The sequence below is a fragment of the Sus scrofa genome, chromosome 5 (assembly GCF_054392235.1).
Source record: "Sus scrofa isolate SSC_HxYL_T2T_F1_AM1 chromosome 5, Sscrofa_HxYL_maternal_Yorkshire_Landrace_v2.0, whole genome shotgun sequence".
In the NCBI taxonomy this organism is placed as follows: Eukaryota; Metazoa; Chordata; class Mammalia; order Artiodactyla; family Suidae; genus Sus; species Sus scrofa.
In genome coordinates this window covers 23,184,976-23,211,086 of record NC_139387.1, presented here as the reverse complement: position 1 = coordinate 23,211,086, position 26,111 = coordinate 23,184,976, and the positions used below count along the sequence as shown (strand labels likewise).

General features: G+C 38.5%; 2 protein-coding genes across 2 annotated transcripts in view; one reads left to right on the top strand and one right to left on the bottom strand.

The window, feature by feature from the left end:
- LOC146403204 (uncharacterized) overlaps window positions 1-26,111 on the bottom strand; it is a 732,844-nt gene that overhangs the window by 151,891 nt on the left and 554,842 nt on the right. The gene's annotated exons all lie outside the window — the stretch shown is intronic.
- Window positions 16,524-24,898, top strand: LOC110258989 (olfactory receptor 6C2-like). Its single transcript, XM_021082282.2, has one exon. The coding sequence runs from the start codon at window positions 19,346-19,348 to the stop codon at window positions 20,282-20,284; it is 939 nt and encodes a 312-aa protein (XP_020937941.2). The 5' UTR covers window positions 16,524-19,345; the 3' UTR covers window positions 20,285-24,898.

Sequence of the window (26,111 nt, the reverse complement as noted above, 5' to 3'; positions counted from 1 at the left end):
TATTAGGAATGGTATCTTCCATAAATGCGTTCCAGCAACTAGATTTCTGAAATACTCAATATCATAGAAAGGAAACGTAGATAAATGAAGTTGTATTTCTGGTCATATGGCCTTCTCATCATGGGGGCTATAATTGCCCAAAGAGCATTTCTCACTCCTTGGGAAGACTTAAGTATCTAGTGTCCAGATGTATAGGAGTAATTAAATACTCTTTACCAAAGCTTAAAACATGACCTAAAAGAAAAATGCACACTCCAGAGCTCTCTTTCTCATTTCAAAATGTTCATTTTTCAGGAATGAGTAGACGATATCAATGGGGAAAATTCAAAATTAATGAAGATAGTTATATTCTTTCTTTCTTTCTTTTTTTTTTTTTTTTTGCCTTTTCTAGGGCCGAACCCACAGCATATGGAGGTTCCCAGGCTAGGGGTCAAATTGGAGCTGTAGCTGCTAGCCTATGTCAGAGCCACAGCAACGCGGGATCCGAGCCACATCTGCAACCCACACCACAGCTCATGGCAACACCAGATCCTTAACCCACTGAGCAAGGGCAGGGATCGAACCCACAACCTCATGGTTCCTAGTCAGATTCATTAACCACTGAGCCACGAGGGGAACTCCGTTATAGTCTTTCTTTTAAGCCAACTTATCTACCAAAAATATTTCTACTGGCCTTTCCAAAACTTATTTGGTTGTACTGCATCCTGAAATATATGATTACAGAAGAGAAAGAACAAGGCTTCTAAGTGCTGGAGTCTTCTACTGGCATTGCCATTGATGTTGCTTAGGTACAGACCCAAGGAGAACAAGCCCTGAATTTAAGGGTAGGGTAAGTAGGTTTTGGTTAGATAAGTTCTCCAATATCCAGACTTACATTATTCCTTGATTTAAGGAGATCAGGAGGATTGATCAAAACATCAAAAAAGTTCATAATTTGGGGAGAACGTTCTTCTTCTTCTTCTTTTTTTTTTTTTTTTGTCTTTTTAGGGCCACACCCACAGCATATGGAGATTCCCAGGCTAGACATCGAATCAGAGCTGCAGCCACCAGCCTACAACACAGCCACAGCAATGCCAGATCTGAGCCATGTCTGCAAATTACACCATAGCTCACAGCAACATGGGATCCTTAACCCGCTGAGCAAGGCCAGGAATTAAACCTGCGTCCTCATGGAGGCTAGTCAGATTTGTTTCTGCTGAGCCACGACAGGTACTCCTGGGGAAGACATTCTAAGGAATGTCTGGTTGCTTAGCCTAACCTGACTACTGAAGATTAAATCCAGGTATTGTGTGGGGGGAAAATGAAAGAGTAGAGGGAGAAAGGTGGACAAACAGGTAACAGTCATGCAGAGATCTTGGACCAAATAATTAAAATTATCTCTTTTCACTGATAGTCTTTTTACTATTTCCTAGCTCTGTAATTATGAAAATAAAGTTTTGTGCTTTCACAGCATTATCTATGTTTATTAAACATCACCTACTTTCTCAAAAGTACTTTTAATTTTGATATTTACAATTGTTCATTCCGAAGTATGTACAAGTTTCTTCTCTACTTTGAAAATATTTACGGAAAATAGGAATCTATTCTCCCAAGGCCTTTCTTCTTTTTTATTTAAAATTTCTAAAACACAAAAAGCCCATACTGATATAAATAAATGGTTGGATAAATTACCAAAGGCGAGAGAAGAGACAAATCTCTGATAAAAAAGTATTCTAAAAATTTATATTGATACTCCATCCCTAATATCATCAGTTGATTTCCAACTGTGGGGCATCATACAAAATACCTGACCAGTAATCCTCCTATCAAAGTTCTTTTTTTTTCTTTCTTTCTTTTTTTTTTTTTTTTTTTTTGCTTTTTAGTCCTCACCTGCAGCATATGGAAGTTCTCAGGCTAGGGGTCGAATCAGAGCTACCACAGCCACAGTGACGCGGGATCCAAGCCATGTCTGCGATCTACACCACAGCTCATGGCACCACTGGATCCCTAACTCATTGAGCGAGGCCAGGGATCAAACTGGCATCCTCACGGTTCCTAGTTGTGTTCATTAACCACTGAGCCACAAAGGGAACACCGCAAGGTTTTCAAATAAAAGGAAGTCTGAGAAACTGTCACAGTCTGAAGGAGCCTAAGGGGACATGACAACTAACTAATGTCGTGTCCTAGATGAGAACATGGATAGAGAAAAGACTAGGTACAAACCAAGGAAATCTATGTAAGCTATGGACTTTATTTAATAATAATGCATTAGTTCATGAATTGTAACAAATGTATCATAATAATATAAGATTTTAAAAGGAGAAACTGGGTACACACTATATGGGAATCATCCCTACTATTTTCTCCATTTTTCTGTAAATCTAAAACTGTTCTTTAAAAAAAAAAACCTATTAACAAGTAAACACAATCCTCGATTTAAATGGCAATGATTTTCTCCATGCTGAGCAAAAACCTGTGGCCACTCAAGTGATGGATTTGAAAGAATACTTAAAGATCTCTTTTGCTGGCTGCTCAAAACAAGGATGTCATTCAACCCCATTGTTCCACCTCTCATTCTTCTTAGTCTGCTGATGACCTGTGTTTGATACTCTCATTGCAACTTTCTTACCCGTCTCTCTGGAATGACTTCTCTATTTCACTTTTGTTCTTGGAGATGGCAACAAAGGATCTTTATTATTCCCTCAGAACCAGAGTCCCCAGGGAATGTATTGTTTGTCAGCACAATTGATCCCAAGGTGGCCACTCTGAAGAGAGGGGAAATAAAACATTACTTTGGATATTTAAAAACCTCCAAAAAGTGAATGTGTCCCTTGGGAATATAAAGAACCCTAGAAATCCTCTGGCCTTTAACTCATGTTTTGTTTATAATTTAATAAATATTTAAATATATGTCCAGCATTTTGCTGTATGGTATAAAAAATGCAATAAACCTGGGAGTTCCCGGCATGGCACAGCGGAAACGAATGCAACCAGGAACCATGAGGTTGCAGGTTTGATCCCTAGCCTCGCTCAGTGGGTTAAGAATTCGGCATTGCCGTGGCCTGCAGTGTAGTTTGCAGACATGGCTCCGATCTGGCGTTGCTGTGGCTGTGATGTAAGCCGGCAGCTGTAGCTGCGACTGGACTCCTAGCCTGGGAACCTCCATATGCCACAGGTGCGGCCCTAAAAAGAAAAAAAAAATGCAATAAAGTTAACCTACCTGAGGGCAACAATGCCATACAAAAAATATTCAACCATTAAAAGTTAAAAATACAATAAATTTCAGGGAGAGAGGACAAGATGGTGGAGGAGTAGGGGGACACGCTCGCCCTCTCCCACAAACACAACAAAAAAAGCACATCTACAGGATAAATGACTCGCACAGAACAGCAACCAATTGCTGGCAGAGGAACCTAAACTCCAATAACGGCAAGAAGTTCGTGACATTACTGGGCAGAACGGGAGAAAAGAGGAGAGTGAGAGAAGATGAATCTGAGCGGGACGGTCGCTCCCGAAAGGGAACTAAGGAGGAGAAAGGGATCCCATACTCTGGAAAGTCACCTACTCGGGGGAAAGATCAAACAAACCGGAGAAATCTCCAGATGCAGAGAAGAGTGTAGCAGTAAGTTGGAGTACTGAAAAGCCAATCAAGAACCGAATGGACCTTCTGAACTACAGGCAGAGTCACCAAAAATTGAGATGCCTGGGTGAGGGCTGGGCACCGAGACCTCGGCTCCAGAGGTTAGACCCCGAGAATGGGCTGGGGGGGTGAGGCGGAGCAGAAACTGCTTGGGAGGTCTAGAAACCATTTGACGGGGCAGAGACTGCCTGGGAGACTAGAAAACAAAGCTGTTGCAGAGGAAGGGAACAATACTCTAGGGGCGGGGAAGTGGGAAGCTGCATCAGAGGGAACCTGGGAGAAGAGCCTGGTCTGCGCCCATGCTGGGGAGGGGAGAGAAGAAGGGGTGGGTCCCCATAGAATACTCCCCATGCCACAGCAAGCTTACAGGCCCGCTAGCTAGCTGAAAGCTGTGCTTCCCAGTGCATCCCCTCCCCCCACCCCCACCACCCCCTACGTTCTCCACGAACCTGGGGCTGCCTGCCATCCAGGAGGGCTGGCATCAACAACTGCCTGAAGGCTACCACCGCATGGGCTGTCCCTGCAGAGGCCTGCTTGCCCTTTGGAGGGGCTACACTTCCGCAGAGCAGCACCAAACACCACCAGCCCCCGAGAAAAGGCCTGCAGCCCAGAAAAGCTAGAACAAGCCTAGCCAGGCCGTGAATAGATCTGCCTACTTCTCGGACAGTTTTTCTGAGTCGAGCTGCCCCTGGGGAGGAGCCTCTTGGATTTCCAGTGGTCCTGCTACCCACCCAAGCCCCCAGGGGTACCGAGACCTAGTGGATCAGCTGCATAGGACTGCCAGCTCCAGGCAGGACCCCCTGCAGCCCAGAAAACCTGCAACAAGCCTGGCCGAGTTGGGAAAAGATCTCAGATGGTCTTTCTGAGTCAGGCTGCCCCCGGGGAGGAGACTCTTGGGTTTCCAACGGCCCTGCTACCCGCCCAAGACCCCAGGGGGTGTCCCACTCCCGCGGAATAGCTGCTCAGCACCACCAGCCCCCTGGAAGAGCCCCTGCAGCCCAGAAAAGCTGCAACAAGCTTGGCCAGACTGTGAAAAGCTCCGCCTACATTCTCAGGCTGTCCTTCTGAGTTGGGCTACCCTAGGGAAGAGCCTCTTAGGTTCTCAGTGAACTAGATAGCTGCTCCAGCTCCCAGGGAGTGCTGCACTCCTGAGGAACAGCTGCCCAACACCGCCAACCCCCTGCAAGAACCCCACAGCCTAAAAACACCACAGCAAGCTCTGCATCACCGAGTGAAATCTGCCACCATCGTGGTGTGGACCTCCCAGTCCTGTCTGCCCTCAGGAAGTCCTCCTTTGCTTCAAAGAAACACTGTTAGCCCCATCAACACTCCAGAAAAGCCACACTGCCTCAAAAAAGATTGACCAACAACGCCAGCCCTCAGGAAATATTCCACAGCAGTGACAAGGCAAACACTGCCCAATGATGGAGAGTACAACTCCCTCAGGAGAAAGAAAACAACAAGCAAGATGAAGAAGCTGAGAAAGCACCCCCAGTCAAACCAACAGGAGAACTCACCTAAAACAGTCAACAATGAAACAGATCTCTGCAGTCAGACAGACCTGGAGTTCAAAAGAGAAATAGTGAAAATACTGAAGGAATTAAGAGAAGGTATGAACAGTAATGCAGATACCCTCAGAAAGGAACTAGAAAATATAAGGAGGAGCCAAGAAAAACTAGAACATTCATTTGCAGAGATGCAAACTGAAGTAAGGGCAGTAAAAACCAGAATGAATAATGCAGAAGAACGAATCAGTGATATGGAAGATAGAATAATGGAAATCACCCAATCCGGTCAGCAGACAGAAAACCGAATCAAAAAACTGGAAAGCAATATAAGAGACCTATGGTATAATATAAAGCGGGCCAATCTATGCATAATAGGAATTCCAGAAGGAGTAGAAAAAGATAAGGGGATGGAAAATATATTTGAAGAAATTATCACTGGAAACTTCCCAAATCTAAAGGATACTGGGTTCAAGATACAAGAAGCACAGAGGGCCCCAAACAAACTGAACCCAAACAGACCCACACCAAGACACATCATAATAAAAATGGCAAAAGTTAGTGATAAAGAGAGGATCCTAAAGGCAGCAAGAGAAAAACAGAATGTTACCTACAAGGGAACCTCCATAAGAATATCAGCTGATTTCTCTACAGATACACTACAGGCCAGGAGGGAATGGCAAGAGATATTTAAAGTGCTCAAAGGAAAAAATATGCAACCTAGAATACTCTATCCAGCAAGAATATCATTTAAAATAGAAGGGGAAATGAAAATTTTTCCCAACAAACAAAAACTTAAAGAATACAGCAACATAAAACCCAGGTTAAAGGAAATATTGAAAGGGCTTCTCTAAACCAAAAAGAAAGGAAGGAAAGGGAAGAAAAAAGAAAAGAAAAAAAAAAAAAGAAGAAGAAGAAGAGGAAGAACTAGGACTGAGGAAACCGCAATCAGAGAGCAGTCACTCAAATAAGCCAGCATACAGATTTAATCATGAACATGCTTCAAACAAAATAAAATTAAAAAGAAAAAATAAAAAGGAGTCATCAAAACCATAAAATGTGGGCAAGGGATGTTAGGAGGTAAATAACCCTTTTTGTTTGTATGTATGTCTCTCTTCTTAATTTTAATATAGTAATGAAGTGTTTGAACTTACAGGACCATCAGGCTAAAACACACAATTATGGGAAGGGGTTAGCATACTTAAAAAACAGGGCAACCACAAGCCAAAACCAAATATTGCATTTGCAAAAAATGAAAAAAAATACACTCAAGCAGATAATAACAGGAGACCATCAAACCAAAAAAAAAAAAAAAGAAAGGAAGAATGGAGAACCACAGAATCAACTGGAACACGAGGTTCAAATGGCAATAAATCATCATCTATCAATTATCACCTTAAATGTCAATGGGCTGAATGCCCCAATCAAAAGACACAGAGTGGCTGAGTGGATAAAAAGGCAAAAACCTTCAATAGGCTGCCTACAAGAAACTCACCTTAGGACAAAAGATACATATAGATTGAAAGTGAAAGGGTGGGGAAAAATATTTCACGCCAATAGACATGACAGGAAAGCAGTAGTTGCAACACTCATATCAGACAAAATAGACTTTAAAACAAAAGACATAAAGAAAGACAAAGAAGGGCACTACTTAATGATTAAGGGATCCATCCAAGAGGAGGATATTGCTATCATCAACATATATGCCCCAAATATAGGAGCACCCAGATACATACAACAAATATTAACAGACATAAAGGGAGATATTGATGAGAATACAATCATAGTAGGAGACCTAAATACCCCCCTCACATCAATGGACAGATCCTCTAGGTAGAAAACCAATAAACCAACAGAGATCCTAAAGGAAACAATAGAAAAGATAGACTTCATTGATATCTTCAGGACACTACATCCAAAAAAATCAGAATACACATTCTTCTCAAATGCTCATGGAACATTCTCAAGAATCGACCACATATTGGGACACAAAGCGAATCTCAATAAATTTGGGAGCGTAGAAATGATCTCAAGTATCTTCTCTGACCACAATGCCATGAAATTAGAAACCAACCATGGGAAAAGGAAAGAGAAAAAACCTACTCCATGGAGACTAAACAACATGCTACTAAAAAACCAATGGGTCAAAGAGGAAATCAAGAAGGAAATTAAAAACTACCTTGAAACAAATGATAATGAAGACACAACCTCTCAATATCTATGGGATGCTGCAAAAGCAGTGCTCAGAGGGAAATTTATAGCAATCCAGGCCTTTCTCAAAAAAGAAGAAAGATCCCAAATTGACAACTTAACCCTCCACCTAAACGAATTAGAAAAAGAAGAACAAAAAAGTCCTAAAGTCAGCAGAAGGAAGGAAATTATAAAGATCAGAGAAGAAATCAATAAAATAGAGACTCAAAAAACAATAGAGAAAATTAATACAACCAAGAGCTGGTTCTTTGAAAAGGTGAACAAAATTGACAAACCCCTGGACAGACTCACTAAAAAGAGGAGAGAAAGTACCCAAATAACCAAAATTATCAATGAAAAAGGAGAAATCACAACGGATACTGCAGAAATACAAAAAACCATAAGAGAATACTATGAACAACTGTATGGCAACAAGTTTGACAATCTGGAAGAAATGGACAATTTTCTAGAATCTTACAGCCTGCCAAAACTGAATCAAGCAGAAACAGACCAACTGAACAGACCGATCACTAGAAATGAAATTGAAGAGGTCATCAAATCACTCCCTACAAATAAAGGTCCAGGACCAGATGGCTTCACAGGTGAATTCTATCAAACATATAAAGAGGAATTGGTGCCCATCCTCCTTAAAATCTTTCAAAAGGTTGAAGAAGAAGGAATACTCCCAAAGACATTCTATGAGGCCACCATCACCCTCATTCCAAAACCAGACAGAGATACCACCAAAAAAGAAAACTATCGCCCAATATCATTGATGAATATAGATGCAAAAATTCTCAACAAAATCTTAGCCAACCGAATCCAACAACATACCAAAAAAATTATACACCATGACCAGGTTGGGTTCATCCCAGGTTCACAAGGATGGTTCAACATATGCAAATCAATCAGCATAATACACCACATTAACAAAAAAAAAAGTCAAAAACCATATGATCATCTCAATAGATGCAGAAAAAGCATTTGACAAAGTTCAACATCCATTCATGATCAAGACCCTCGCCAACGTGGATATAGAGGGAACATTCCTGAGTATAATCAAAGCCATTTATGATAAACCCACAGCAATATAATACTCAATCGGGAAAAACTGAAAACCTTCTCACTCAAATCTGGAACAAGACAGGGATGCCCACTCTCACCACTGCTCTTCAACATAGTTTTGGAAGTCCTAGCCACAGCCATTCGACAAACAAAAGAAATAAAAGGCATCCATGTAGGAAGAGAAGAGATAAAACTGTCACTGTATGCAGATGACATGATACTATACCTAGAAAACCCTAAGGACTCAACCCCAAAACTCCTTGAACTGATTAATAAATGCAGCAAAGTAGCAGGATCTAAGATGAACATTCAGAAGTCAGTTGCATTTCTGTATACCAGCAATGAAATATTAGAAAAGAAATACAAAAACACGATACCTTTTAAAATCACCTCACAAAATCAAATACCTCGGAATACACCTGACCAAGGAGGTAAAGGACCTATACGCCGAGACCTATAAAACCTTAATCAAAGAAATCAAAGAAGATGTAAAGAAATGGAAAGATATTCCATGTTCCTAGATTGGAAAAATCAATATTGTAAAAATGGCCATACTACACAAAGCAATCTACAGATTCAATGCAATCCCTATCAAATTACCCATGACATTTTTCACAGAACTAGAACAAACAATCCAAACATTTATATGGAACCACAAAAGACCCAGAATCACCAAAGCAATCCTGAGAAACAAAATCCAAGCAGGAGGCATCACTCTCCCAGACTTCAAGAAATACTACAAAGCCACAGTCATCAAAACAGTGTGGTACTGGTACCAAAACAGACAGACAGACCAATGGAACAGAATAGAGAATCCGGAGATAAACCCTGACACCTATGGTCAATTAATCTTTGACAAGGGAGGCAAGAACATCAAATGGGAAAAAGAAAGTCTATTCAGCAAGCATTGCTGGGAAACCTGGACAGCTGCATGCAAAGCAATGAAACTAGAACACACCCTCACACCATGCACAAAAATAAACTCCAAATGGATGAAAGACTTAAATATATGACAGGACACCATCAAACTCCTAGAAGAAAACATAGGCAAAACACTCTCTGACATCAACATCATGAATATTTTCTCAGGTCAGTCTCCCAAAGCAATAGAAACTAGAGCAAAAATAAACCCATGGGACCTCATCAAACTGAAAAGCTTTTGCACAGCAAAGGAAACCCAAAGGAAAACAGACAACTTACAGAATGGGAGAAAACAGTTTCAAATGATGCAACTGACAAGGGCTTAATCTCTAGAATATATAAACAACTTATACAACCCAACAGCAAAAAAGCCAATCAGTCAATGGAAAAATGGGCAAAAGACCTGAATAGACATTTCTCCAAAGAAGATATACAGATGGCCAACAAACACATGAAAAAATGCTCAACATCGCTGATTATAAGAGAAATGCAAATCAAAACTACCATGAGATATCACCTCACACCAGTCAGAATGGCCATCATTAATAAATCCACAAATAACAAGTGCTGGAGGGGCTGTGGAGAAAAGGGAACCCTCCTGCACTGTTGGTGGGAATGTAAACTGGTACTGCCACTATGGAGAATAGTTTGGAGATACCTTAGAAATCTATACATAGAACTTCCATATGACCCTGCAATCCCACTCTTGGGCATCTATCTGGACAAAACTCTACTTAAAAGAGACACGTGCACCCGCATATTCATTGCAGCACTATTCACAATAGCCAGGACATGGAAACAACCCAAATGTCCATCGACAGATGATTGGATTCGGAAGAGGTGGTATATATATACAATGGAATACTACTCAGACATAAAAAAAGAATGACATAATGCCATTTGCTGCAACATGGATGGAACTAGAGAATCTCATCCTGAGTGAAATGAGCCAGAAAGACAAAGACAAATACCATATGATATCACTTATAACTGGAATCTAATATCCAGCACAAATGAACATCTCCTCAGAAAAGAAAATCATGGACTTGGAGAAGAGACTTGTGGCTGCCTGATGGGAGGGGGAGGGAGTGGGAGGGATTGGGAGCTTGGGCTTATCAGACACAACTTAGAATAGATTTACAAGGAGATCCTGCTGAATAGCATTAAGAACTATGTCTAGATACTCATGTTGCAACAGAAGAAAGGGTGGGTAAAAAATGTAATTGTAATGTATACATGTAAGGATAACTTGATCCCCTTGCTGTACAGTGGGAAAATAAAAAAAAAAGTATAAAAAAAAAGAAAACAACGGCATTCCTGCACACTCTAAAAAAAATGTTTTTAACTTACTTGTGGAAATTTCACCAGGATAAGACTAATAAGTGTGTAGAAGGAGAATTTATATCACTTTTTAAAAATGACATGTTGGAGCATATAAAAACTACATTAAGTACTGAAATGTTAGGAATTGTGGGAGTTTTTTCTGTTATTTTTCCTCTAAAATTGTCATTATGCTCTTTTACTAGATTGCGGTAAAGCAAGTGTAATACATCTCCCACCTCTAGGGGCAACCCTTGGAGTGCGGCATGGGATTTCCTGTGTAGCCTTTGAGTTTGGGAAGAAATACAAAGCTACAGGCTGATATTGGGTGCATAGTTTAAAGAAAGAAGGAAAGATGGGAATCAGAATTGTACATGTAAACATTTAAAATATAAAAAATCTGTAACTTTAAAAAAAATACAATAAATTTCACAAAGGGGCATGTGTAATTTTTTTAAGTTTTGTTGAAGCACAATTACTTGACAATGTTGTATCAGTTTCAGGTGTACAGCAAAGTGAATCAGTTACACATACACATATATCCATTCTTTTTCTGATTCTTTCCCCATATAGATTATCACAGAATGGCGAGCAGAGTTCCCTGTGCTATGCAGCAGGTCCACGGTGGCCAACCATTCCATATACTGCACTGTGTATATGCCAGTCACAGAGGGGTCGAAGTGCCATATGAATGCACAGATCAAAAGTGCTTTCAATATAGAAGGAAGACCCCTGCGGCAAGTAAAATAATAGTAGCATTCATGATATTTACTATGAGCCAGACATTGCTCTAAGTAATATGTATGGTAATAATAGAATCAAATAAAACTCTGTATGTTCATTATTATCATTATCAACATAGTATTATTAATTAATAATAACATACTATTAGCATCATTCTTGTATTGCAAATAGAGAGACTGTGGTGTAGAGCCTAAGACACAAAACTGATCGAGAGCCTGAGATTTGAACCCAGATAATCTGAATCTAGAGCCCAGGCATGTAACCAGAACACAAAAGTGCTTTCTATTCAGGCAGAATCTATGAGGGTATTGAACTCTCCTTAGACTCAGAAAAGATTTAGAAAGGTGGAGAAGTAAGCAGAGAGCCTTTCTTATAAGAAAACTGGATCAAACAAATGTATGAGACTGTCCTTCAAAACTCTTTGGGGTAACTTCTCTATCTGGGCAAAATGTTTAGGGCAAATATGTAAATTAGAAATAATGATATTTACAGACATTAATGTGAGATGAAAGCAAAGTGTGAATTTCTCATATGGTTTAAGTCTGGATGACTGGAAATACACTGATCTTAACACAAACAGATAATTAACATGGAGAATCAGCACTGTGCTTTTTGAATTTTTACCAAATTGTTCTTCCTTTTGGATTTCCCGTCATGTCTCAGGGTTTAACAAATCCCACTAGGAACCATGAAGTTGCGGGTTCAATCCCTGGCCATGCTCAGTGGGTTAAGGATCTGGCATTGCCATGAGCTGTGGTGTAGGTCACAGATGCGGCTTGGATCCTGCATTGCTGTGGCTCTGGCAAAGGCCGGTGGCTACAGCTCTGATTCGACCCCTAGCCTGGGAACCTCCATATGCCACGGGACTGGCCCAAGAAATAGCAAAAAAAAAAAAAAAAAAAAAAAAATATATATATATATATATATATATATATATATATATATATAGGATGAGGTGTAAAGATAGGAGCAGAAATTAATGAAATGGAAAACAAAGATACAGTATGAAGGAAATTAATAGAGCCTCTCCCCCCGAAAAACTAATATAGTTTTCATCTTCTAGTAAAATTGATAAGACATAATAAAGAGGATACAAAAAATATTAAAAATGGAAAAGGCTACTTGACAGATACAACTTAGACAAGAAAGATAAAAATCCCATAAAAACATTACTAAAATTTAGTAATTGAACTGCTTCCTCTTTTAGTAAATGAACTACTTCCTCTTTTTAAAATGACCTCTAAAATAAAATAAAAAACTAAATAGTGGTTTAAAATGTAAAGAAATTAATCAATAGTTTCAAATTTTCCAACAAAGAGAACACTAGTCCCAAATATTTTACACTTAATACTTTAATTATCAAGAAACAGATAATTTAAAAAAAGTTTTTAGGACCTGGAAAAAATGTAATTATTCCTCAATTTATTTTGGGAAACTAATATAACCTCCAACTTAAAATATGTAGGAAAACTGCAAGAAAGGAAATCTGAAAGACGAACTCACTCAAGAACACATATACAAAAACACTAAGTAAATTAACCCCCCCAAAAAATACTAAGTAAAATATTAGCAAGTTGAGCTTTTGCTAATTTAAAAAAATAATGACCATGGATGTGTGTACACATATAACTGAATCACTCTGTTGTATAGCAGAAATTTTCACAACAATGTAAATCAACTCTACTTCAATAAAAAGTTTTTTTTAAATGATGACCAAGTTTTGGTTTCTTCCAGGGATGAAAACATGGTCTAACATTAGTAAATCTACTAATATCATGTCATTACCTCCAATTACAAAAGGAGAAAAATAAATTTATTTTCATAGGTACACTAAATTTATTTTATTCTCACTGATTTACTAATTATAGAAAAAATTAATAAAAGTCAATACATTCATGATAACTCTCATCAAGCTATGAATAGAAGTGGATCTTGGAGTGTTCAGGTGGACCTGAAATATTTAGCTTTGCTCTTTCCCACTCAGGTTAATTACTATTAATCTGACAGTAAAGTTTATTGCAAACAGTGGGACAGTGACTGTACAATATCCTGAGTATTCACAGCAATGAGTCATATAATTGAGCAAAACACACGTGAGGTGAATGAGTGCCCCAGGCCAGGGGAAGAGCTCTTTCTCCTAAGGCTTCACCCTAGTCCAGCATCTCAGGGCATCCCTGACAGGCTTCTTCTCTAAACTCAGCAGAAGCATCCCTTCAACAATGAGAAGAAAAATCAAAAGAAACCACACTTGTGTACAGCACAGGGAACCATATCCAGTTTATTGTGATAGAACATGATGGAAGATAATATGAGAAAAAGAATGGATATATATATATGTATGATTGGATCACTTTGCTCTGCAGCAGAAAATCATGCAACATTGTAAATCAACTAACTATACTTTAATTTACAAAATTTTTAAGAAACCATACTTGTGCTTGGTTAGCAATAAACACTTATTGCTTTGCACTTATTTCCTATTCTATTGTTGCATCTTCCTTTCTCCAAGGACACAGTCCCAATTGAGAAGTGCTATTTTTTCCTTACCAAGTTCATGGCACAATAGGTTAATTAGCAGCTTTTGAACCTAGGATCCCAAGGGGTCCTATTGTCTGTTTAATCAGATGATCCCTACACACCTATTGAGGAGCAGATATAACTCATGCTATTCTTGTTAATATATAATTTTCAGGGAGTCTTCCTCTGAAGAGGTCAAGATATCAACTTTGCCAAAACCAAAGAGAATTTCTCACCATGCCAAGAGTCTTTAATTCTTTCAACTATACGGAACATATGAGTATTTTTTCCTAGAATTTGAGTCAGAAAATATTCTTTATTTGGTATCCTTTTCAAGACTATAGAAGGTAAAGGACATTTGGGAAAGACCCCTGGGAAATTGTGGGCAATGAAACCCTAAGAGACCTCTGCCCACTCACAGACGTGCCAGTGAGTGCAAGTGTGTGGGTGCCTGAAAAATATTGCAGGATACATCATCGCTAACGAGCTCTTCTCACCTCTGAGTTATCCTAAGGATCTTTGTGGTTAAATTGCTCACAGAAGCCATGAGCAGCAATCTGAAAGGTGAGTATGATTTACTTAGTCATACCAGTTGCTCACCCTCCAAAACCCAAGTAGTTCAAAGTTACAGGGCAGAAGGCTTTGACCTACGTGTTTCAGAACTTGGGTGCTGAATAATTAGGAAGATTGTTTCACAATAGGAATCAATCGTGATACCCAGATGCTACTCTATTCTCTAACTAATGACATTTGAATTTTAGTAAGACTTCAGAAATGTTCTCTGGAAAAATTCCAAGGGTAAGACAGTAAATTTTTAGGAGAAGAAAATGGTCGTCCATGCATGGGATCCAGGGAGAGTCTTCCTGTTCTCCTAATCCAGCAACAATGCTTCCCTAATGTTTCTTTTTTGCTACACAACTTGAATATCTACCATTAGAGAGACTCCCCAATATTTAACAAGCAGTACCAGAAAGCATACTTGAAGGGTAAAGCAATGAGTTATTAGTAAGCCACCACAATAAATCAATGAACTCTCATATGCTATTCTGCATGAGTTTACCCAAAATGTTCCAGATGAGACTATGCTACCAATGGATTTTTTGCAAGGACCAAAGTTAGAATGTTATGGGTGCATGGGGCTTAGCCCAGGTGGAGGAGAGCTTGGTAGACACCATGTGTGGGAATCCAGATCAGAAGATAAGGAAGGATAATAGGAATGCTACTCAATTTCAACATCTTGTCTGGTGTGGTCATTCCCTGAGTTGTTTCGCTGTACCTGAGAAGAAAGCAGTTAACAGACTAGCCATTTATTACACATTCAAGTTAGACTCATGTCCATAAATCCAGGGACAGAAGGCTCTGAAGTGTGATCTGAGCACATTTTTGAAAATGATACTGCACACTCGCTGGGAAGAGAAGAGCCACCTTTCCCCAATCTCAGGGGAAACTCACCTCAAGATCATCATAGGAAATACGCTGAAATATCCAAGAGAAAACCATTCATGTTCCAAACAAATTGAGGTCTCCTGGGAAGATCCTGTTCCATGCCAGTGATGAGAGAAATTGTAAGCCCTAGAGATAATGACTGCAAATGGGAAACTTTCCAGTTTCTACAAATGTAATTACAATTGTTGAAGACCATCTATCTCTCTACCATAACCCCTACACTGATCCACTTCATTCCCAGAAGGTTACTTGACATATAGCATCAGAAAGACAATGTTGGTCATTTTCTCAAAATAAAAAACAGCATAAATAAATCAGTCAAATAAATAGTTGAGAAGGGAGTGTTCTGTAATAGTTATGAGTTGGCATTCTGCACTCAGGCTACTTGGATCCAGACTCTTGCTTTACTACGTCCAAGTCAATGACTTCGGGCACAGTTCTAAATATTTCTGGATCTTGGTTTCCTCAGTTCCAAAATGAAGACTAATTTACAACCAGCCTCAGAGAGTTGATTTGAGAATTAAATAAGGTGATCTAAAGGTTAAACATAATAAATAACATTTAGTATCTGCCTTAGAAATGTTACCTATTATTACCTTCCTTGGAGAGGTTTGTGAATTAAATTGAATGCACATGAAAGAGGAAACTTGGCCCTAGTATCTCCATTAAAAACCTATTCTTACCCCAGAAGTTTCTTCATTAGGGTTTTATTCTTCAATTAAAAACATAACTATACCTGATGTGAGTAACATAAATATGATTCTCAGCTTCTAAGACATAAGGTGAATTTATTTTCCAGATCTCCTATAGCCCTGATGGTAAATTTTCCCCAAAGTAAAATAGAGACTAAGGAAACAACTAGAATTGTCTGGGTGCTCCAGGAAGATAAGGAAGCACATTAGATGTGGCAAACTTCCTAGAAACCAGGGAAACCAAGAAAAAATTCCTGAAACTCTCTCCTAATTTGGAAGAGTGGGAAAAACCATGGAAATCAGACTGAGGAAACCTTGATTCTTCCCTAGACCTTGCTCCTAATAAGCCTGGTGACTGCTCATCCTCTGATTTCTACCTTTCAACTTAGGGGCTAGGCAAAAATAATTATTAAGGTGCATTACATCTCTCAATTGATAAGGCTCTCTTAAGGCTTGAATCATTTTATTTATAGTAACCTGGCACCCATTTGACTTAGCTTTTTTTTTTTTTTTTTTTTTCTTGTCCCTTTAAAATAGTTCAAAGAGAAAGCATCAGATGGCGCATACAGGGCATAAAAGAGATTTCTTATAAATTAGTGGGGAGAATTGCAAGGAAGTTCTCAAGTAAGGCAAGGGGATGAAAGAAGAAGATGACCCTACAATAATAAGCTCAGGAGAGACTACGACTGTGGTGACTGAGAGGATATGAAGTGAATATCCCAAGGAACAATGTTCAAACTAAGAGATTTGGGCAGGGAATCAAATTAGAAAGTACGAACAGTGTAGATTAGAAATGTAAAAGAAGTTCAGGGGATGAAGTCACATGTTGTATTGAATGTAGTTCAATTACATCCATGAAGAACAGATGTTTCAACAAATGTTAGGTTTTTTCCAAATGTAAGAGCACCTTATAATTTTGAATTTAAGTTCAAATATAGCAGAAAACTTAAAATACATATACGGAACATAGAAAGGAGAGGAGCCCAAATCTAAGGTAAGAGAAAGTGTGAGACAGTAGGCCAACCCTGTTCATACAAGGAGAGGCAGCAGGTGCTGGGGGAAGAAAGAGAAAGAGGAAATAGAACATATTTAATGTCTGTCCTATTCCAGGAAGGATGCTAAGAGCCTAAAAGAATTACTGTATGTAATCTTTATACTAACCCATAAAGAACACACAGCTATTATTTGCATGTCACAGACTAGGAAACAGAGCCCATTCCTGAACTTCCCGAGGTTTCATGGCCAAGGTTTGGACCCAAATATCAAGCCCTGGTGCCTATCTTATTCCAGAATCCACATGCTTAACCCCTACCTCCTCTAATTAACCCAGATGGGCTCAGAGGCGACCTAAGAGCTGGGTCTCCACTGGCCCCGGACAAGCTCCTTCTGAGAAAATGGGGCTAAGAGATGAACAAAAATGGAGACCTTACTTCTAGGCCGCCTCTTTCATCTACAGTCCTCCCTCCAGGACACCTCTCTTATCCCCAACTAGCTTTAAAAGATTAGTTCTCATTTACTCTTAGGTAGAAATGAAATTGCCCAGTATCATTATGGGGAATTGTGACTGAAAGCAACCATTTATTTTTCTGATTTCTAAAATTGCCTCAGGAGTTCCCTTCATGGCTTAGCAGTTAACGAACCCGACTAGGATCCATGAGGATACGGGTTCGATCCCTGGGCTTGCTCACTGGGTTAGGGATCCCGCATTGCCATGAGCTGTGGTGTAGGTCGCAGACACAGCTTGGATCCCGCATTGCTGTGACTGTGGTGTAGGCCGGCGGTTGTAGCTCCAATTAGACCCCTGGCCTGGGAATTTCCATATGCCCCAGGTGTGGCCCTAAGAAAGCAAAAATATAAAAAATAAAAATTTCCTCAATATACTGAGGTCCTTAATTGAAAATCTAAAATGTAAATAGACCAAAGATGTAACTTTTCAATTACACGTTTAAATGGAATTAGCCAATCAGTTATCAAAGACAAAATGCCTGGTCTCATTTACTCAAGAAAAACAGATTGATTATCTGCTATGTGCCAGGTAAAAATTTAGTCCTGTATTTACAGTGGCGGACAAAATAGATAAGCATGGGTCCTCATGGAGCTTGCTCTCGAGCAGTGGATGAAGGTAAAAGTAAATGAATCCATAATTACAAATTATTATAAAAGATATAAACAGAGAATGTGCTCATCACTTTGGAGGTAGAAAGAACACAGATAGGCTTCTCCAGAAACACATCTCCAAGGGGTTATAATTAAGTTGGCAGCTGAAAAATAAGATCCAGCCATACAAGAATGCAAATAGCATTTCTAGGAGGGAGAAAACATTGCAAAAGACCTGGGGTGGAAAAAACTAGGCATCTTCAAGGAGACCAGTACAGCTGGATAAGTAAGAGACAGATTAGGAGACTTTCATGGCAGTGAGATCATGAGCTTTTAAATCAGAGTAAGGAGTTTGCATTTTATTCCAAGGGAAATGGAACTCCAGAGAGTGTTTTAAACAGAGAAATGGATCTCATGGAAGGTTATGAAAAATTATTCTGGCTCTGTTTTTAAAACAGGCTTATGAGAGTGCTTTTGTGCAGATAGGTGAGAGGTACTTTAAAGGAGATGAGTGCAGAGAGATGAGAGGAGCTTTAAAGAAGAGTGTGTATTACCATCACAAGCTAGGAAGCAGAGGCTAAGAGGAGATAAATTTTAACTTCACAACCTTAACTATAATCACCCCTGCATCTCACATGGGACCAAGATGATGAGCACACTTTAAGGTATTATTTCCATGAAATTACAAACCATGCATATTTTGCTTTGGCCATGCTCTGGCATATGGAAGTTCCTGGACCAGTGATAGAACTCGAGCTGCAGCAGCAACCTGAGCCACGGCAGTGACAATGCCAGATCCTTAATCTACTGCACCACAGGGGAACTCCAAACCATGCATATTTTTATGATAGTGTTTTTCCATTCATTAACATAGATAGTATAATTTGGCTTCATTTCCATGAGGTTGTTAATCAAATAATCCCTCTACTATTGAATTAATACTATATCAATATACTAATAAGAATCTTTAATAAGAGACTTCGGCTGGCATCCAGTGTAATGCTCAGGAATGGAAATCCACCAGCAATCAATAATTAACTATCAATTAACTGCCACTTCAATAGCATTCTTGATTAACAGGTAAATAAAATAAAATCTTGGCTTAGCTAATATTTTCATTTCATACTAATTAATAACCACTAAATAGTGTGATCGTCTTTTTCTCTGATCTAATTTCTCTCTCTTTTTTTTTTTTTCCACACAGACCTAGCCACAGTCAGGAGTCAGGGATGAAAAATTCCACAGCAATAACAACATTCATCCTAGTGGGACTTACAGATGACCCAAATCTACAGATTCTGCTTTTCATCTTTTTGTTTCTAACCTACCTGTTGAGTGTTGTTGGGAACCTGACCATCATCACTCTCACCTTGGTAGATTCCCATCTCAAAACACCCATGTATTTTTTCCTCTGGAATTTCTCCATCTTGGAAGTGTCCCTCACAACTGTCTGCATTCCCAGATTCCTCTACACAATGGCATCAGGGGACAATACTGTTACCTACAATGCATGCACCACTCAATTATTTTTTATTATCGTGCTGGGTGTGACCGAGTTTTTTCTCCTGAGTGCCATGTCCTATGACCGCTACGTGGCCATCTGCAAACCCCTGCATTACACCACCATCATGAGCAGCACAGTCTGCATCAGGTTCCTTCTTGGCTGCTACGTGATTGCTCTGATCATCGTTCTCCCACCCTATATAATGGGCTTGGACCTCGAGTTTTGTGACTCGAATGTCATCGATCACTTTGGCTGTGATGCTGCTCCCATCCTGAAGATTACTTGCTCAGACACAGCCTTCATAGAGCGATTTGTCTTGGTCCTGGCTGTGCTGACCCTCCTGTTCACCTTGGTGTGTGTAATTCTGTCCTACACCTACATCATCAGGACCATTCTCAGATTTCCTTCTGCCCAGCAAAGGAAAAAGGCTTTTTCTACCTCTTCTTCCCATGTAATTGTGGTTTCTATCACTTATGGAAGCTGTATATTCATCTATATTAAACCATCTGCAAAAGAAGGGGTAGCTATGAATAAGGTTGTGTCAGTGCTTACCACCTCGGTGGCACCGGTAATGAATCCCTTCATTTATACTCTGAGGAACAAGCAAGTGGTACAAGCTTTCAAAGACATGATCAAAAGCATTGCAGCTGTGGCAAAGAACTAAAGGACTACTGACTTCAGAATGACACATTGTAAATAAATTCCCTAGCTCTATTTTATTTCTCACTCTTGGTATGTTAGTCATGGTTTTATATATCACAACCCCATTCTGTTACATTTAGTGCCATCTATTAGTACATGTATTAATAATCCTTTTTCGCTCAATCTAGTCCCAGAAATACATGGCCAAAACTTTGCTGTAAATATTTAAAACAATACGCCTATTACTAGTTATAGAACCAGGAAATGTAAGCAGCATCATCTTACCATTATATTGCTGCTCAGCTATTCTTCTTTTACTGGCTGGTATGTCCTGATTTGAGTCCCAAATCTCCCAGGAACATCAGGGATGATGGTTTCATGGGTGTGTGTATATGTCCAAACTCATCAAATTGTATACATTAAATCCATACATTTTTGTATATCAATTATACTTTAATAAAGCTGCTTTTTTAAGGAAAATTATTTTTGAAGTCAAATGCTCAGATTTATTTCCTTATAGATGTGTTTCCTTCTAGGATGCTTTCTGTCATGCACCTGCTTGCTGGCCACTTTGACATTGATGACTGTATCTCTAGAAAACATAGTGTGGTGATTAATCATAACACCTCAATGCATTCTCCTTAATAGACAAACCTGAACCTAAAAAAATGTGAAGAGAAAAATCATAAAGTTTCTAGATGAAAATTAGCAGAGTATTTCCATGATCTTGGGATGAAGAATATTTCTTAAACTAAAAACAGAAAGCATTAATCATTAATCAAAAAAAGACTGGAAAATTGAACTGCTTTACAATTAGGAAGGTTCTTTTCACCAAGAAACATTAGAGAGTTCCCATTGTGGTTCAGTGGGTTAAGGACCCAACATTGTCTCTGTAAGGATGAGGGTTCAATCCCTGGCCTCTCTCAGTGGATTACAGATTTGCCCTTGCTGCTGCACAGATTGCAGATTCAGCTCAGATTTGATGTTGCCATGGTTGTGGCATAGGCCTTCTGCTGCAGCTCTGATTGGACCCTTGGCCCAGGAATTTCCATATGCCACAGGAGCTGCTGTAAAAAGAAAAGAAGAGAAAAGAAATGAAAAAAGAAAAGGAAGGAAAAGAAAGAGTAGAGTGAAAAACAGATATATATGAATCTAGAAGAGCATAAAGATAAAGGCTGGAGTATAAATTTTCCCTAGTTTTTTTATGTTTACTATAAAAGGCCATAGATTTTTTTTATGTTTCCTATAAAAGGCTATAGATTTTTTTTTATGTTTCCTATAAAAGGCCAAGACTCTTCACCTGTCTTAAGAACTGGGTTTATAGCCATTTATCTGGTTAATTGCTCTGGTCCAAAAAGATAATAATTTTTTGATTATCTCCCCTAGAGAGTCAGATGTTACAGCCAAGAGCAAGGTCCCAAGATTGGTCCCAAGGTGCCAAGAAAACTAGGACTGTCTCCCTAATTATTCACAAACCAAGGAAGAATGAAACTCAGGAACTTGGAAACATCTCTACATTGTAAAATCTAAGACTTGCATGGGTCTAACTCTTGGAGATATTTTATTTACCTCCCAAGTGCCTGAAGGAAAGAGAAGACCCTTTCAGGAAGGGAGAGAGCAGTTGCCTCCTTTCCCCTTATAAGAAAAGAATCATTTTTCCTCATCCTTTGCCGATGGATGTACAGCTCCTTACATAGGATGTCTGGCTTGGCTGTCATCATGTTGCCCAGTGATAAGACCTAAGGTGAGGGGATCCAATATATTTTTTATTTATTGAGAGGTAATTAATAAGAAATCTGTCTCTGACCTAGAGCACTCCATGGGTATATTCAGGATAAAAATGAATAAAGATAAATATTAAACACCCAACAATAGAATAGTATTAGAGTTTTAATACCATAGTTTCAATTTAAAGTTAGTGTATTTTGTATCAATGACATATCTATATACCAAAACAAACCAGTAGAATATGAAACTGCAAAAGAGATACCATTTAAAAATGAACTAGTTATGAATAAATATACACAAGATTTCTTGGAGAAAAATATAAGTTTTTATTTGGAGATTTTTTGGCCATGCCCATGGCATGCGGAAGTTCCTGGGTCAGGGATGGAACTGAACTATGGCAGTGAATTCTTAACCTTTAGGCCACCAGGGAACTCTTATTTGGAGATATTTTAAAGATCTAAATACATGGAGAGACGTATCATACCACAATTATGAGCTAGAAATTTTAATGTCTTAAATATAACAATTTCCACAAGTTTACAATAGATTCAGTGCAATCTCAATAAAAATTCCAATTCTTTTTTTGTAAAATTGATAGAAACATTTCTGATAAAAAAAGAAAAATTTCTGGTTAGTTACAAAGGACAAAAAAGAATGACACACTCTAAAAGAAGGATAACAAAATGAAGGAAATTATTCTACCAGAAGTCAATAATTATTCTAAAACTATATCAATTAAGACAGCACATTATTTTGGCAATTCTGTTTTTTTTTTTTTTGTGGTTCCATATAAATTTTTGGATTGTTTGTTCTAGTTCTATCAAAAATGTCATGGGTATTTTGATAGAGATTGCATTGAATCTGTAGACTGCTTTGGGTAGTATGGCCATTTTTACAATATGAATTTTTCCAATCTAGGAACATGGAGTATCTTTCCATTTCTATACATCTTCTTTAATTTCCTTGATTAATTGTTTTATAGTTCTCAGCATATAGGCCCCTTGCCTCCTTGGTCAGGTGTATTCCCAGGTATTTGATTTTCTGGGGTGCAATTTTAAAAGGTATTGTGTTTTTGTATTCCTTTTCTCAAGTTTCACTGTTAGTATACAGAAATGCTACTGATTTCTGAAAGTTAATCTTATATCCTGCTACTTTGCTGAATTTGTTGATCAATACTACTCAGCCATAAAAAAGAACAAAATAATGCCATTTGATGCAACTAGAGATTCTCCTCCTGCGTGAAGTAAGTCAGAAAGAGAAAGAAAAATACCATATGCTATCACTCATATCTGGTATCTAATATACAGCACAAAGGAACATTTCCACAGAAAAGAAAATCATGGACTTGGAGAATAGACTTGTGGTTGCCCTGGGGGAGGGGGAGGGAGTGGGAGGGATTGGGAGCTTTGGGTTAATGGATGCAAACTATTGCTTTTGGAATGGATTAACAATGAGGTCCTGCTGTGTAGCACTGAGAGCTATGTCTAGATACTTACAAGGCAGCATGACAATGGGAGAAAAAAAATTATGTATACATGTATGTGTAACTGGGTTCCCATGATATACAGTGGGAATAAAAAAAAGTGTTGGGGGAAATTACAATAAAAAATAAATTAAAAAAAAAAGACAGCACATTATTGTTGCAGGAATACAAATAAACTGATGGAATACAATTGATCCTAGAAACTGATTCATATATATGTGAGGCCTTAACTTATGGTAAAGATATCGTTGCAATGGGGAAAGGACAGTCTTAACAACAAACAGTACCGGAAATATTCAATGTCTATGTGGGGGAAAGTGAAATCGGATGTCAATTACAGGAGAAGTCAATTCCAAATGAACTATTGACATATACCTGAAAGGCAAAAAATTTAAGAAGATGATAATAGGAGAATATTTTCATGGCTCTGGGGTAGAAAAGAATTTCTGAAATCAGATAAAACAAACAACTGATGAACTGAACCGCTTTAAAATTAAGACTCTGTTCACCAAACAGAACCCACCGTTAAGAGAGTGAAAAAGAGAAAATATCTGCAACTCACATGGCCCCAAAAGCAATTATATTCAGACGATATAAAGAATTCCAACATATCAATAGGAAAAAAACAGACAACCCAGTGAAAAAGTGGACAAGAGACTGCAACAGGAACTTCAAAAAAATATAAATGGCCAGTGTGGGTATAGAACATTCCTCGCCTACGCTAATGACCACAGAAAAGCGAAAAGCACTTGAGTTCCACTGCACACCAGTCAGCCAGGTAACAGTGACGATCAAGTGCCAGGTAAGGAGGCCACAGAGCGGAGAGCAATTGGATACACGAGAGGTGGTGATATCGTAAAGGATTCAGCCACGTTGAAATCAGTTTGGCATTACTAGGAAAGTTGAAATTATGTATGGCCAATTACCCAGCAGTTCCACTCCTGGATGTATTTCAAAGAGAAAATTTCAGATATGTGTCAGTAAAGCTGCTTATTTCATATTTCCCCCCAAATGAAAACTACATCCCTATCAACTGAATGAATGAAGTGTGGCAAGTTCAAAAATGGAATACTATAATGAAAATGAACGAGTCACAGCTACGAGATGAATATTAATCCTAAAACTGAATGAAAGAAGCAAGACAGGAAAGAATATATACAATGTAATTCTGTTTTTATAAAGTTTGAAAACAGGCAGCGCTAAACGATATTGTTTAAGGATCTGTACTTAGATGATAAAGTTGTAAATGTAAGCAATCTCATTTGCTGAAATTTTTTTATGTGTAAATATAGATAAAAATAAGACCAGGCTCAGAGTTCCTGTGGTGGCTCAGTAAAAACAAATCTAATATCCAAGAGGACGCATGTTCAAGAAAGTACTTAATAAGTATAGTTATTCACATTGTTCTCATTGGTCTTGCTGTTAATATTCCTGGTGTTAGTATTACCACTGATTTTTTTTTATCTTTTGAAACTTCTGAAAACACAATCTTTATCCAAAACAAAGTTTTTAAGCCACATGTTTTCTCCTTTTTGAGTATAATCTTTGTACTTTATTCTTCTAATATCAAATGAGGAACCAGAAGAAAGGAATGGACAAGAAAGTAAGATAATATTTGTTTATACTTTGGGGTAGATAATGGATGAATGACTTAATCATAATTGGAGAGACAGCTTGGTTTCTGATGAATTTGCAAGTACTTTGCAGGGCCACTCAGCTCCCTGCAAATGACTGGATCTCTGATTTTGCGGATTTCACAAAAATAATTTATAGTCTATCTTGACAATGTTGGGCTCTTTGATAACCCTCCAATTGGGGCAACAATTCAATTTTGGTGATGACCAAGTGATAATTATTCTAAACATCCTCAAAGTTCTCACCCCATTGCTTTCAGATTCTCTTTCAGATTTAAGCTGTAGCTGATTCTCTCATTGTACTTTCTTTCTTTTTTTTTTTTTTTTTTTTGCTCTTTTCTCCAGGTTTATTGAAAATAATTGACATATAACATTGTGTGATTTAAGATGTATAGTGTCATAATTTGATAGCTCTCATTCTCTCAGATATGTATCTACAACTCGCTTACAATGTTATCAACAACTGATGTTCATTAGCACCTTCTGAACTTGAGTCCACAGGGCACCTTTAGTTCATCAGGAAATTGATCCCCATGTGCCTACTCTGAAAGGAACAGATAAATTCTGGGTCACGGGTCATCCTGGCTAACATGGAATCTGCAGACAAGTCCATATCTTGGCTTCTAAGGACAGCAACATAATGTATTATAGATCAGAAAACTAGGGGATTTGCAGGCTGATAAATTCTCCTTTTTAATTCTATCACTGCTACTCTTAAATTTTCTGGTTTGCTGTCCTCCTAAATAAAACTTTATCTCTCAAGAACTGAGACTTAATTCCAGTTTGACTTATTTAGAGAAATATAAAAAGGAATACTTCCTTTCTTACTTAGGTAGCCCTTGTAAGGTTAGGTACTTCCATGAAAAATCATGTCAGGGTATGGTCAGAGAGAATATAGAAAATAAGCTGATTTTTTTAACCATTTATAGACTCTTATGTGGCCACTCATCTTTGGTTCAGATTTTAGAATCAATAAAGTTAGCAGACCACTGCAGTCAGATTGG

Coding starts and splice junctions, on each gene's coding strand:
- LOC110258989 (XM_021082282.2), top strand. CDS start 19,346: ATGAAAAATTCCACAGCAATAACAACATTCATCCTAGTGGGACTTACA.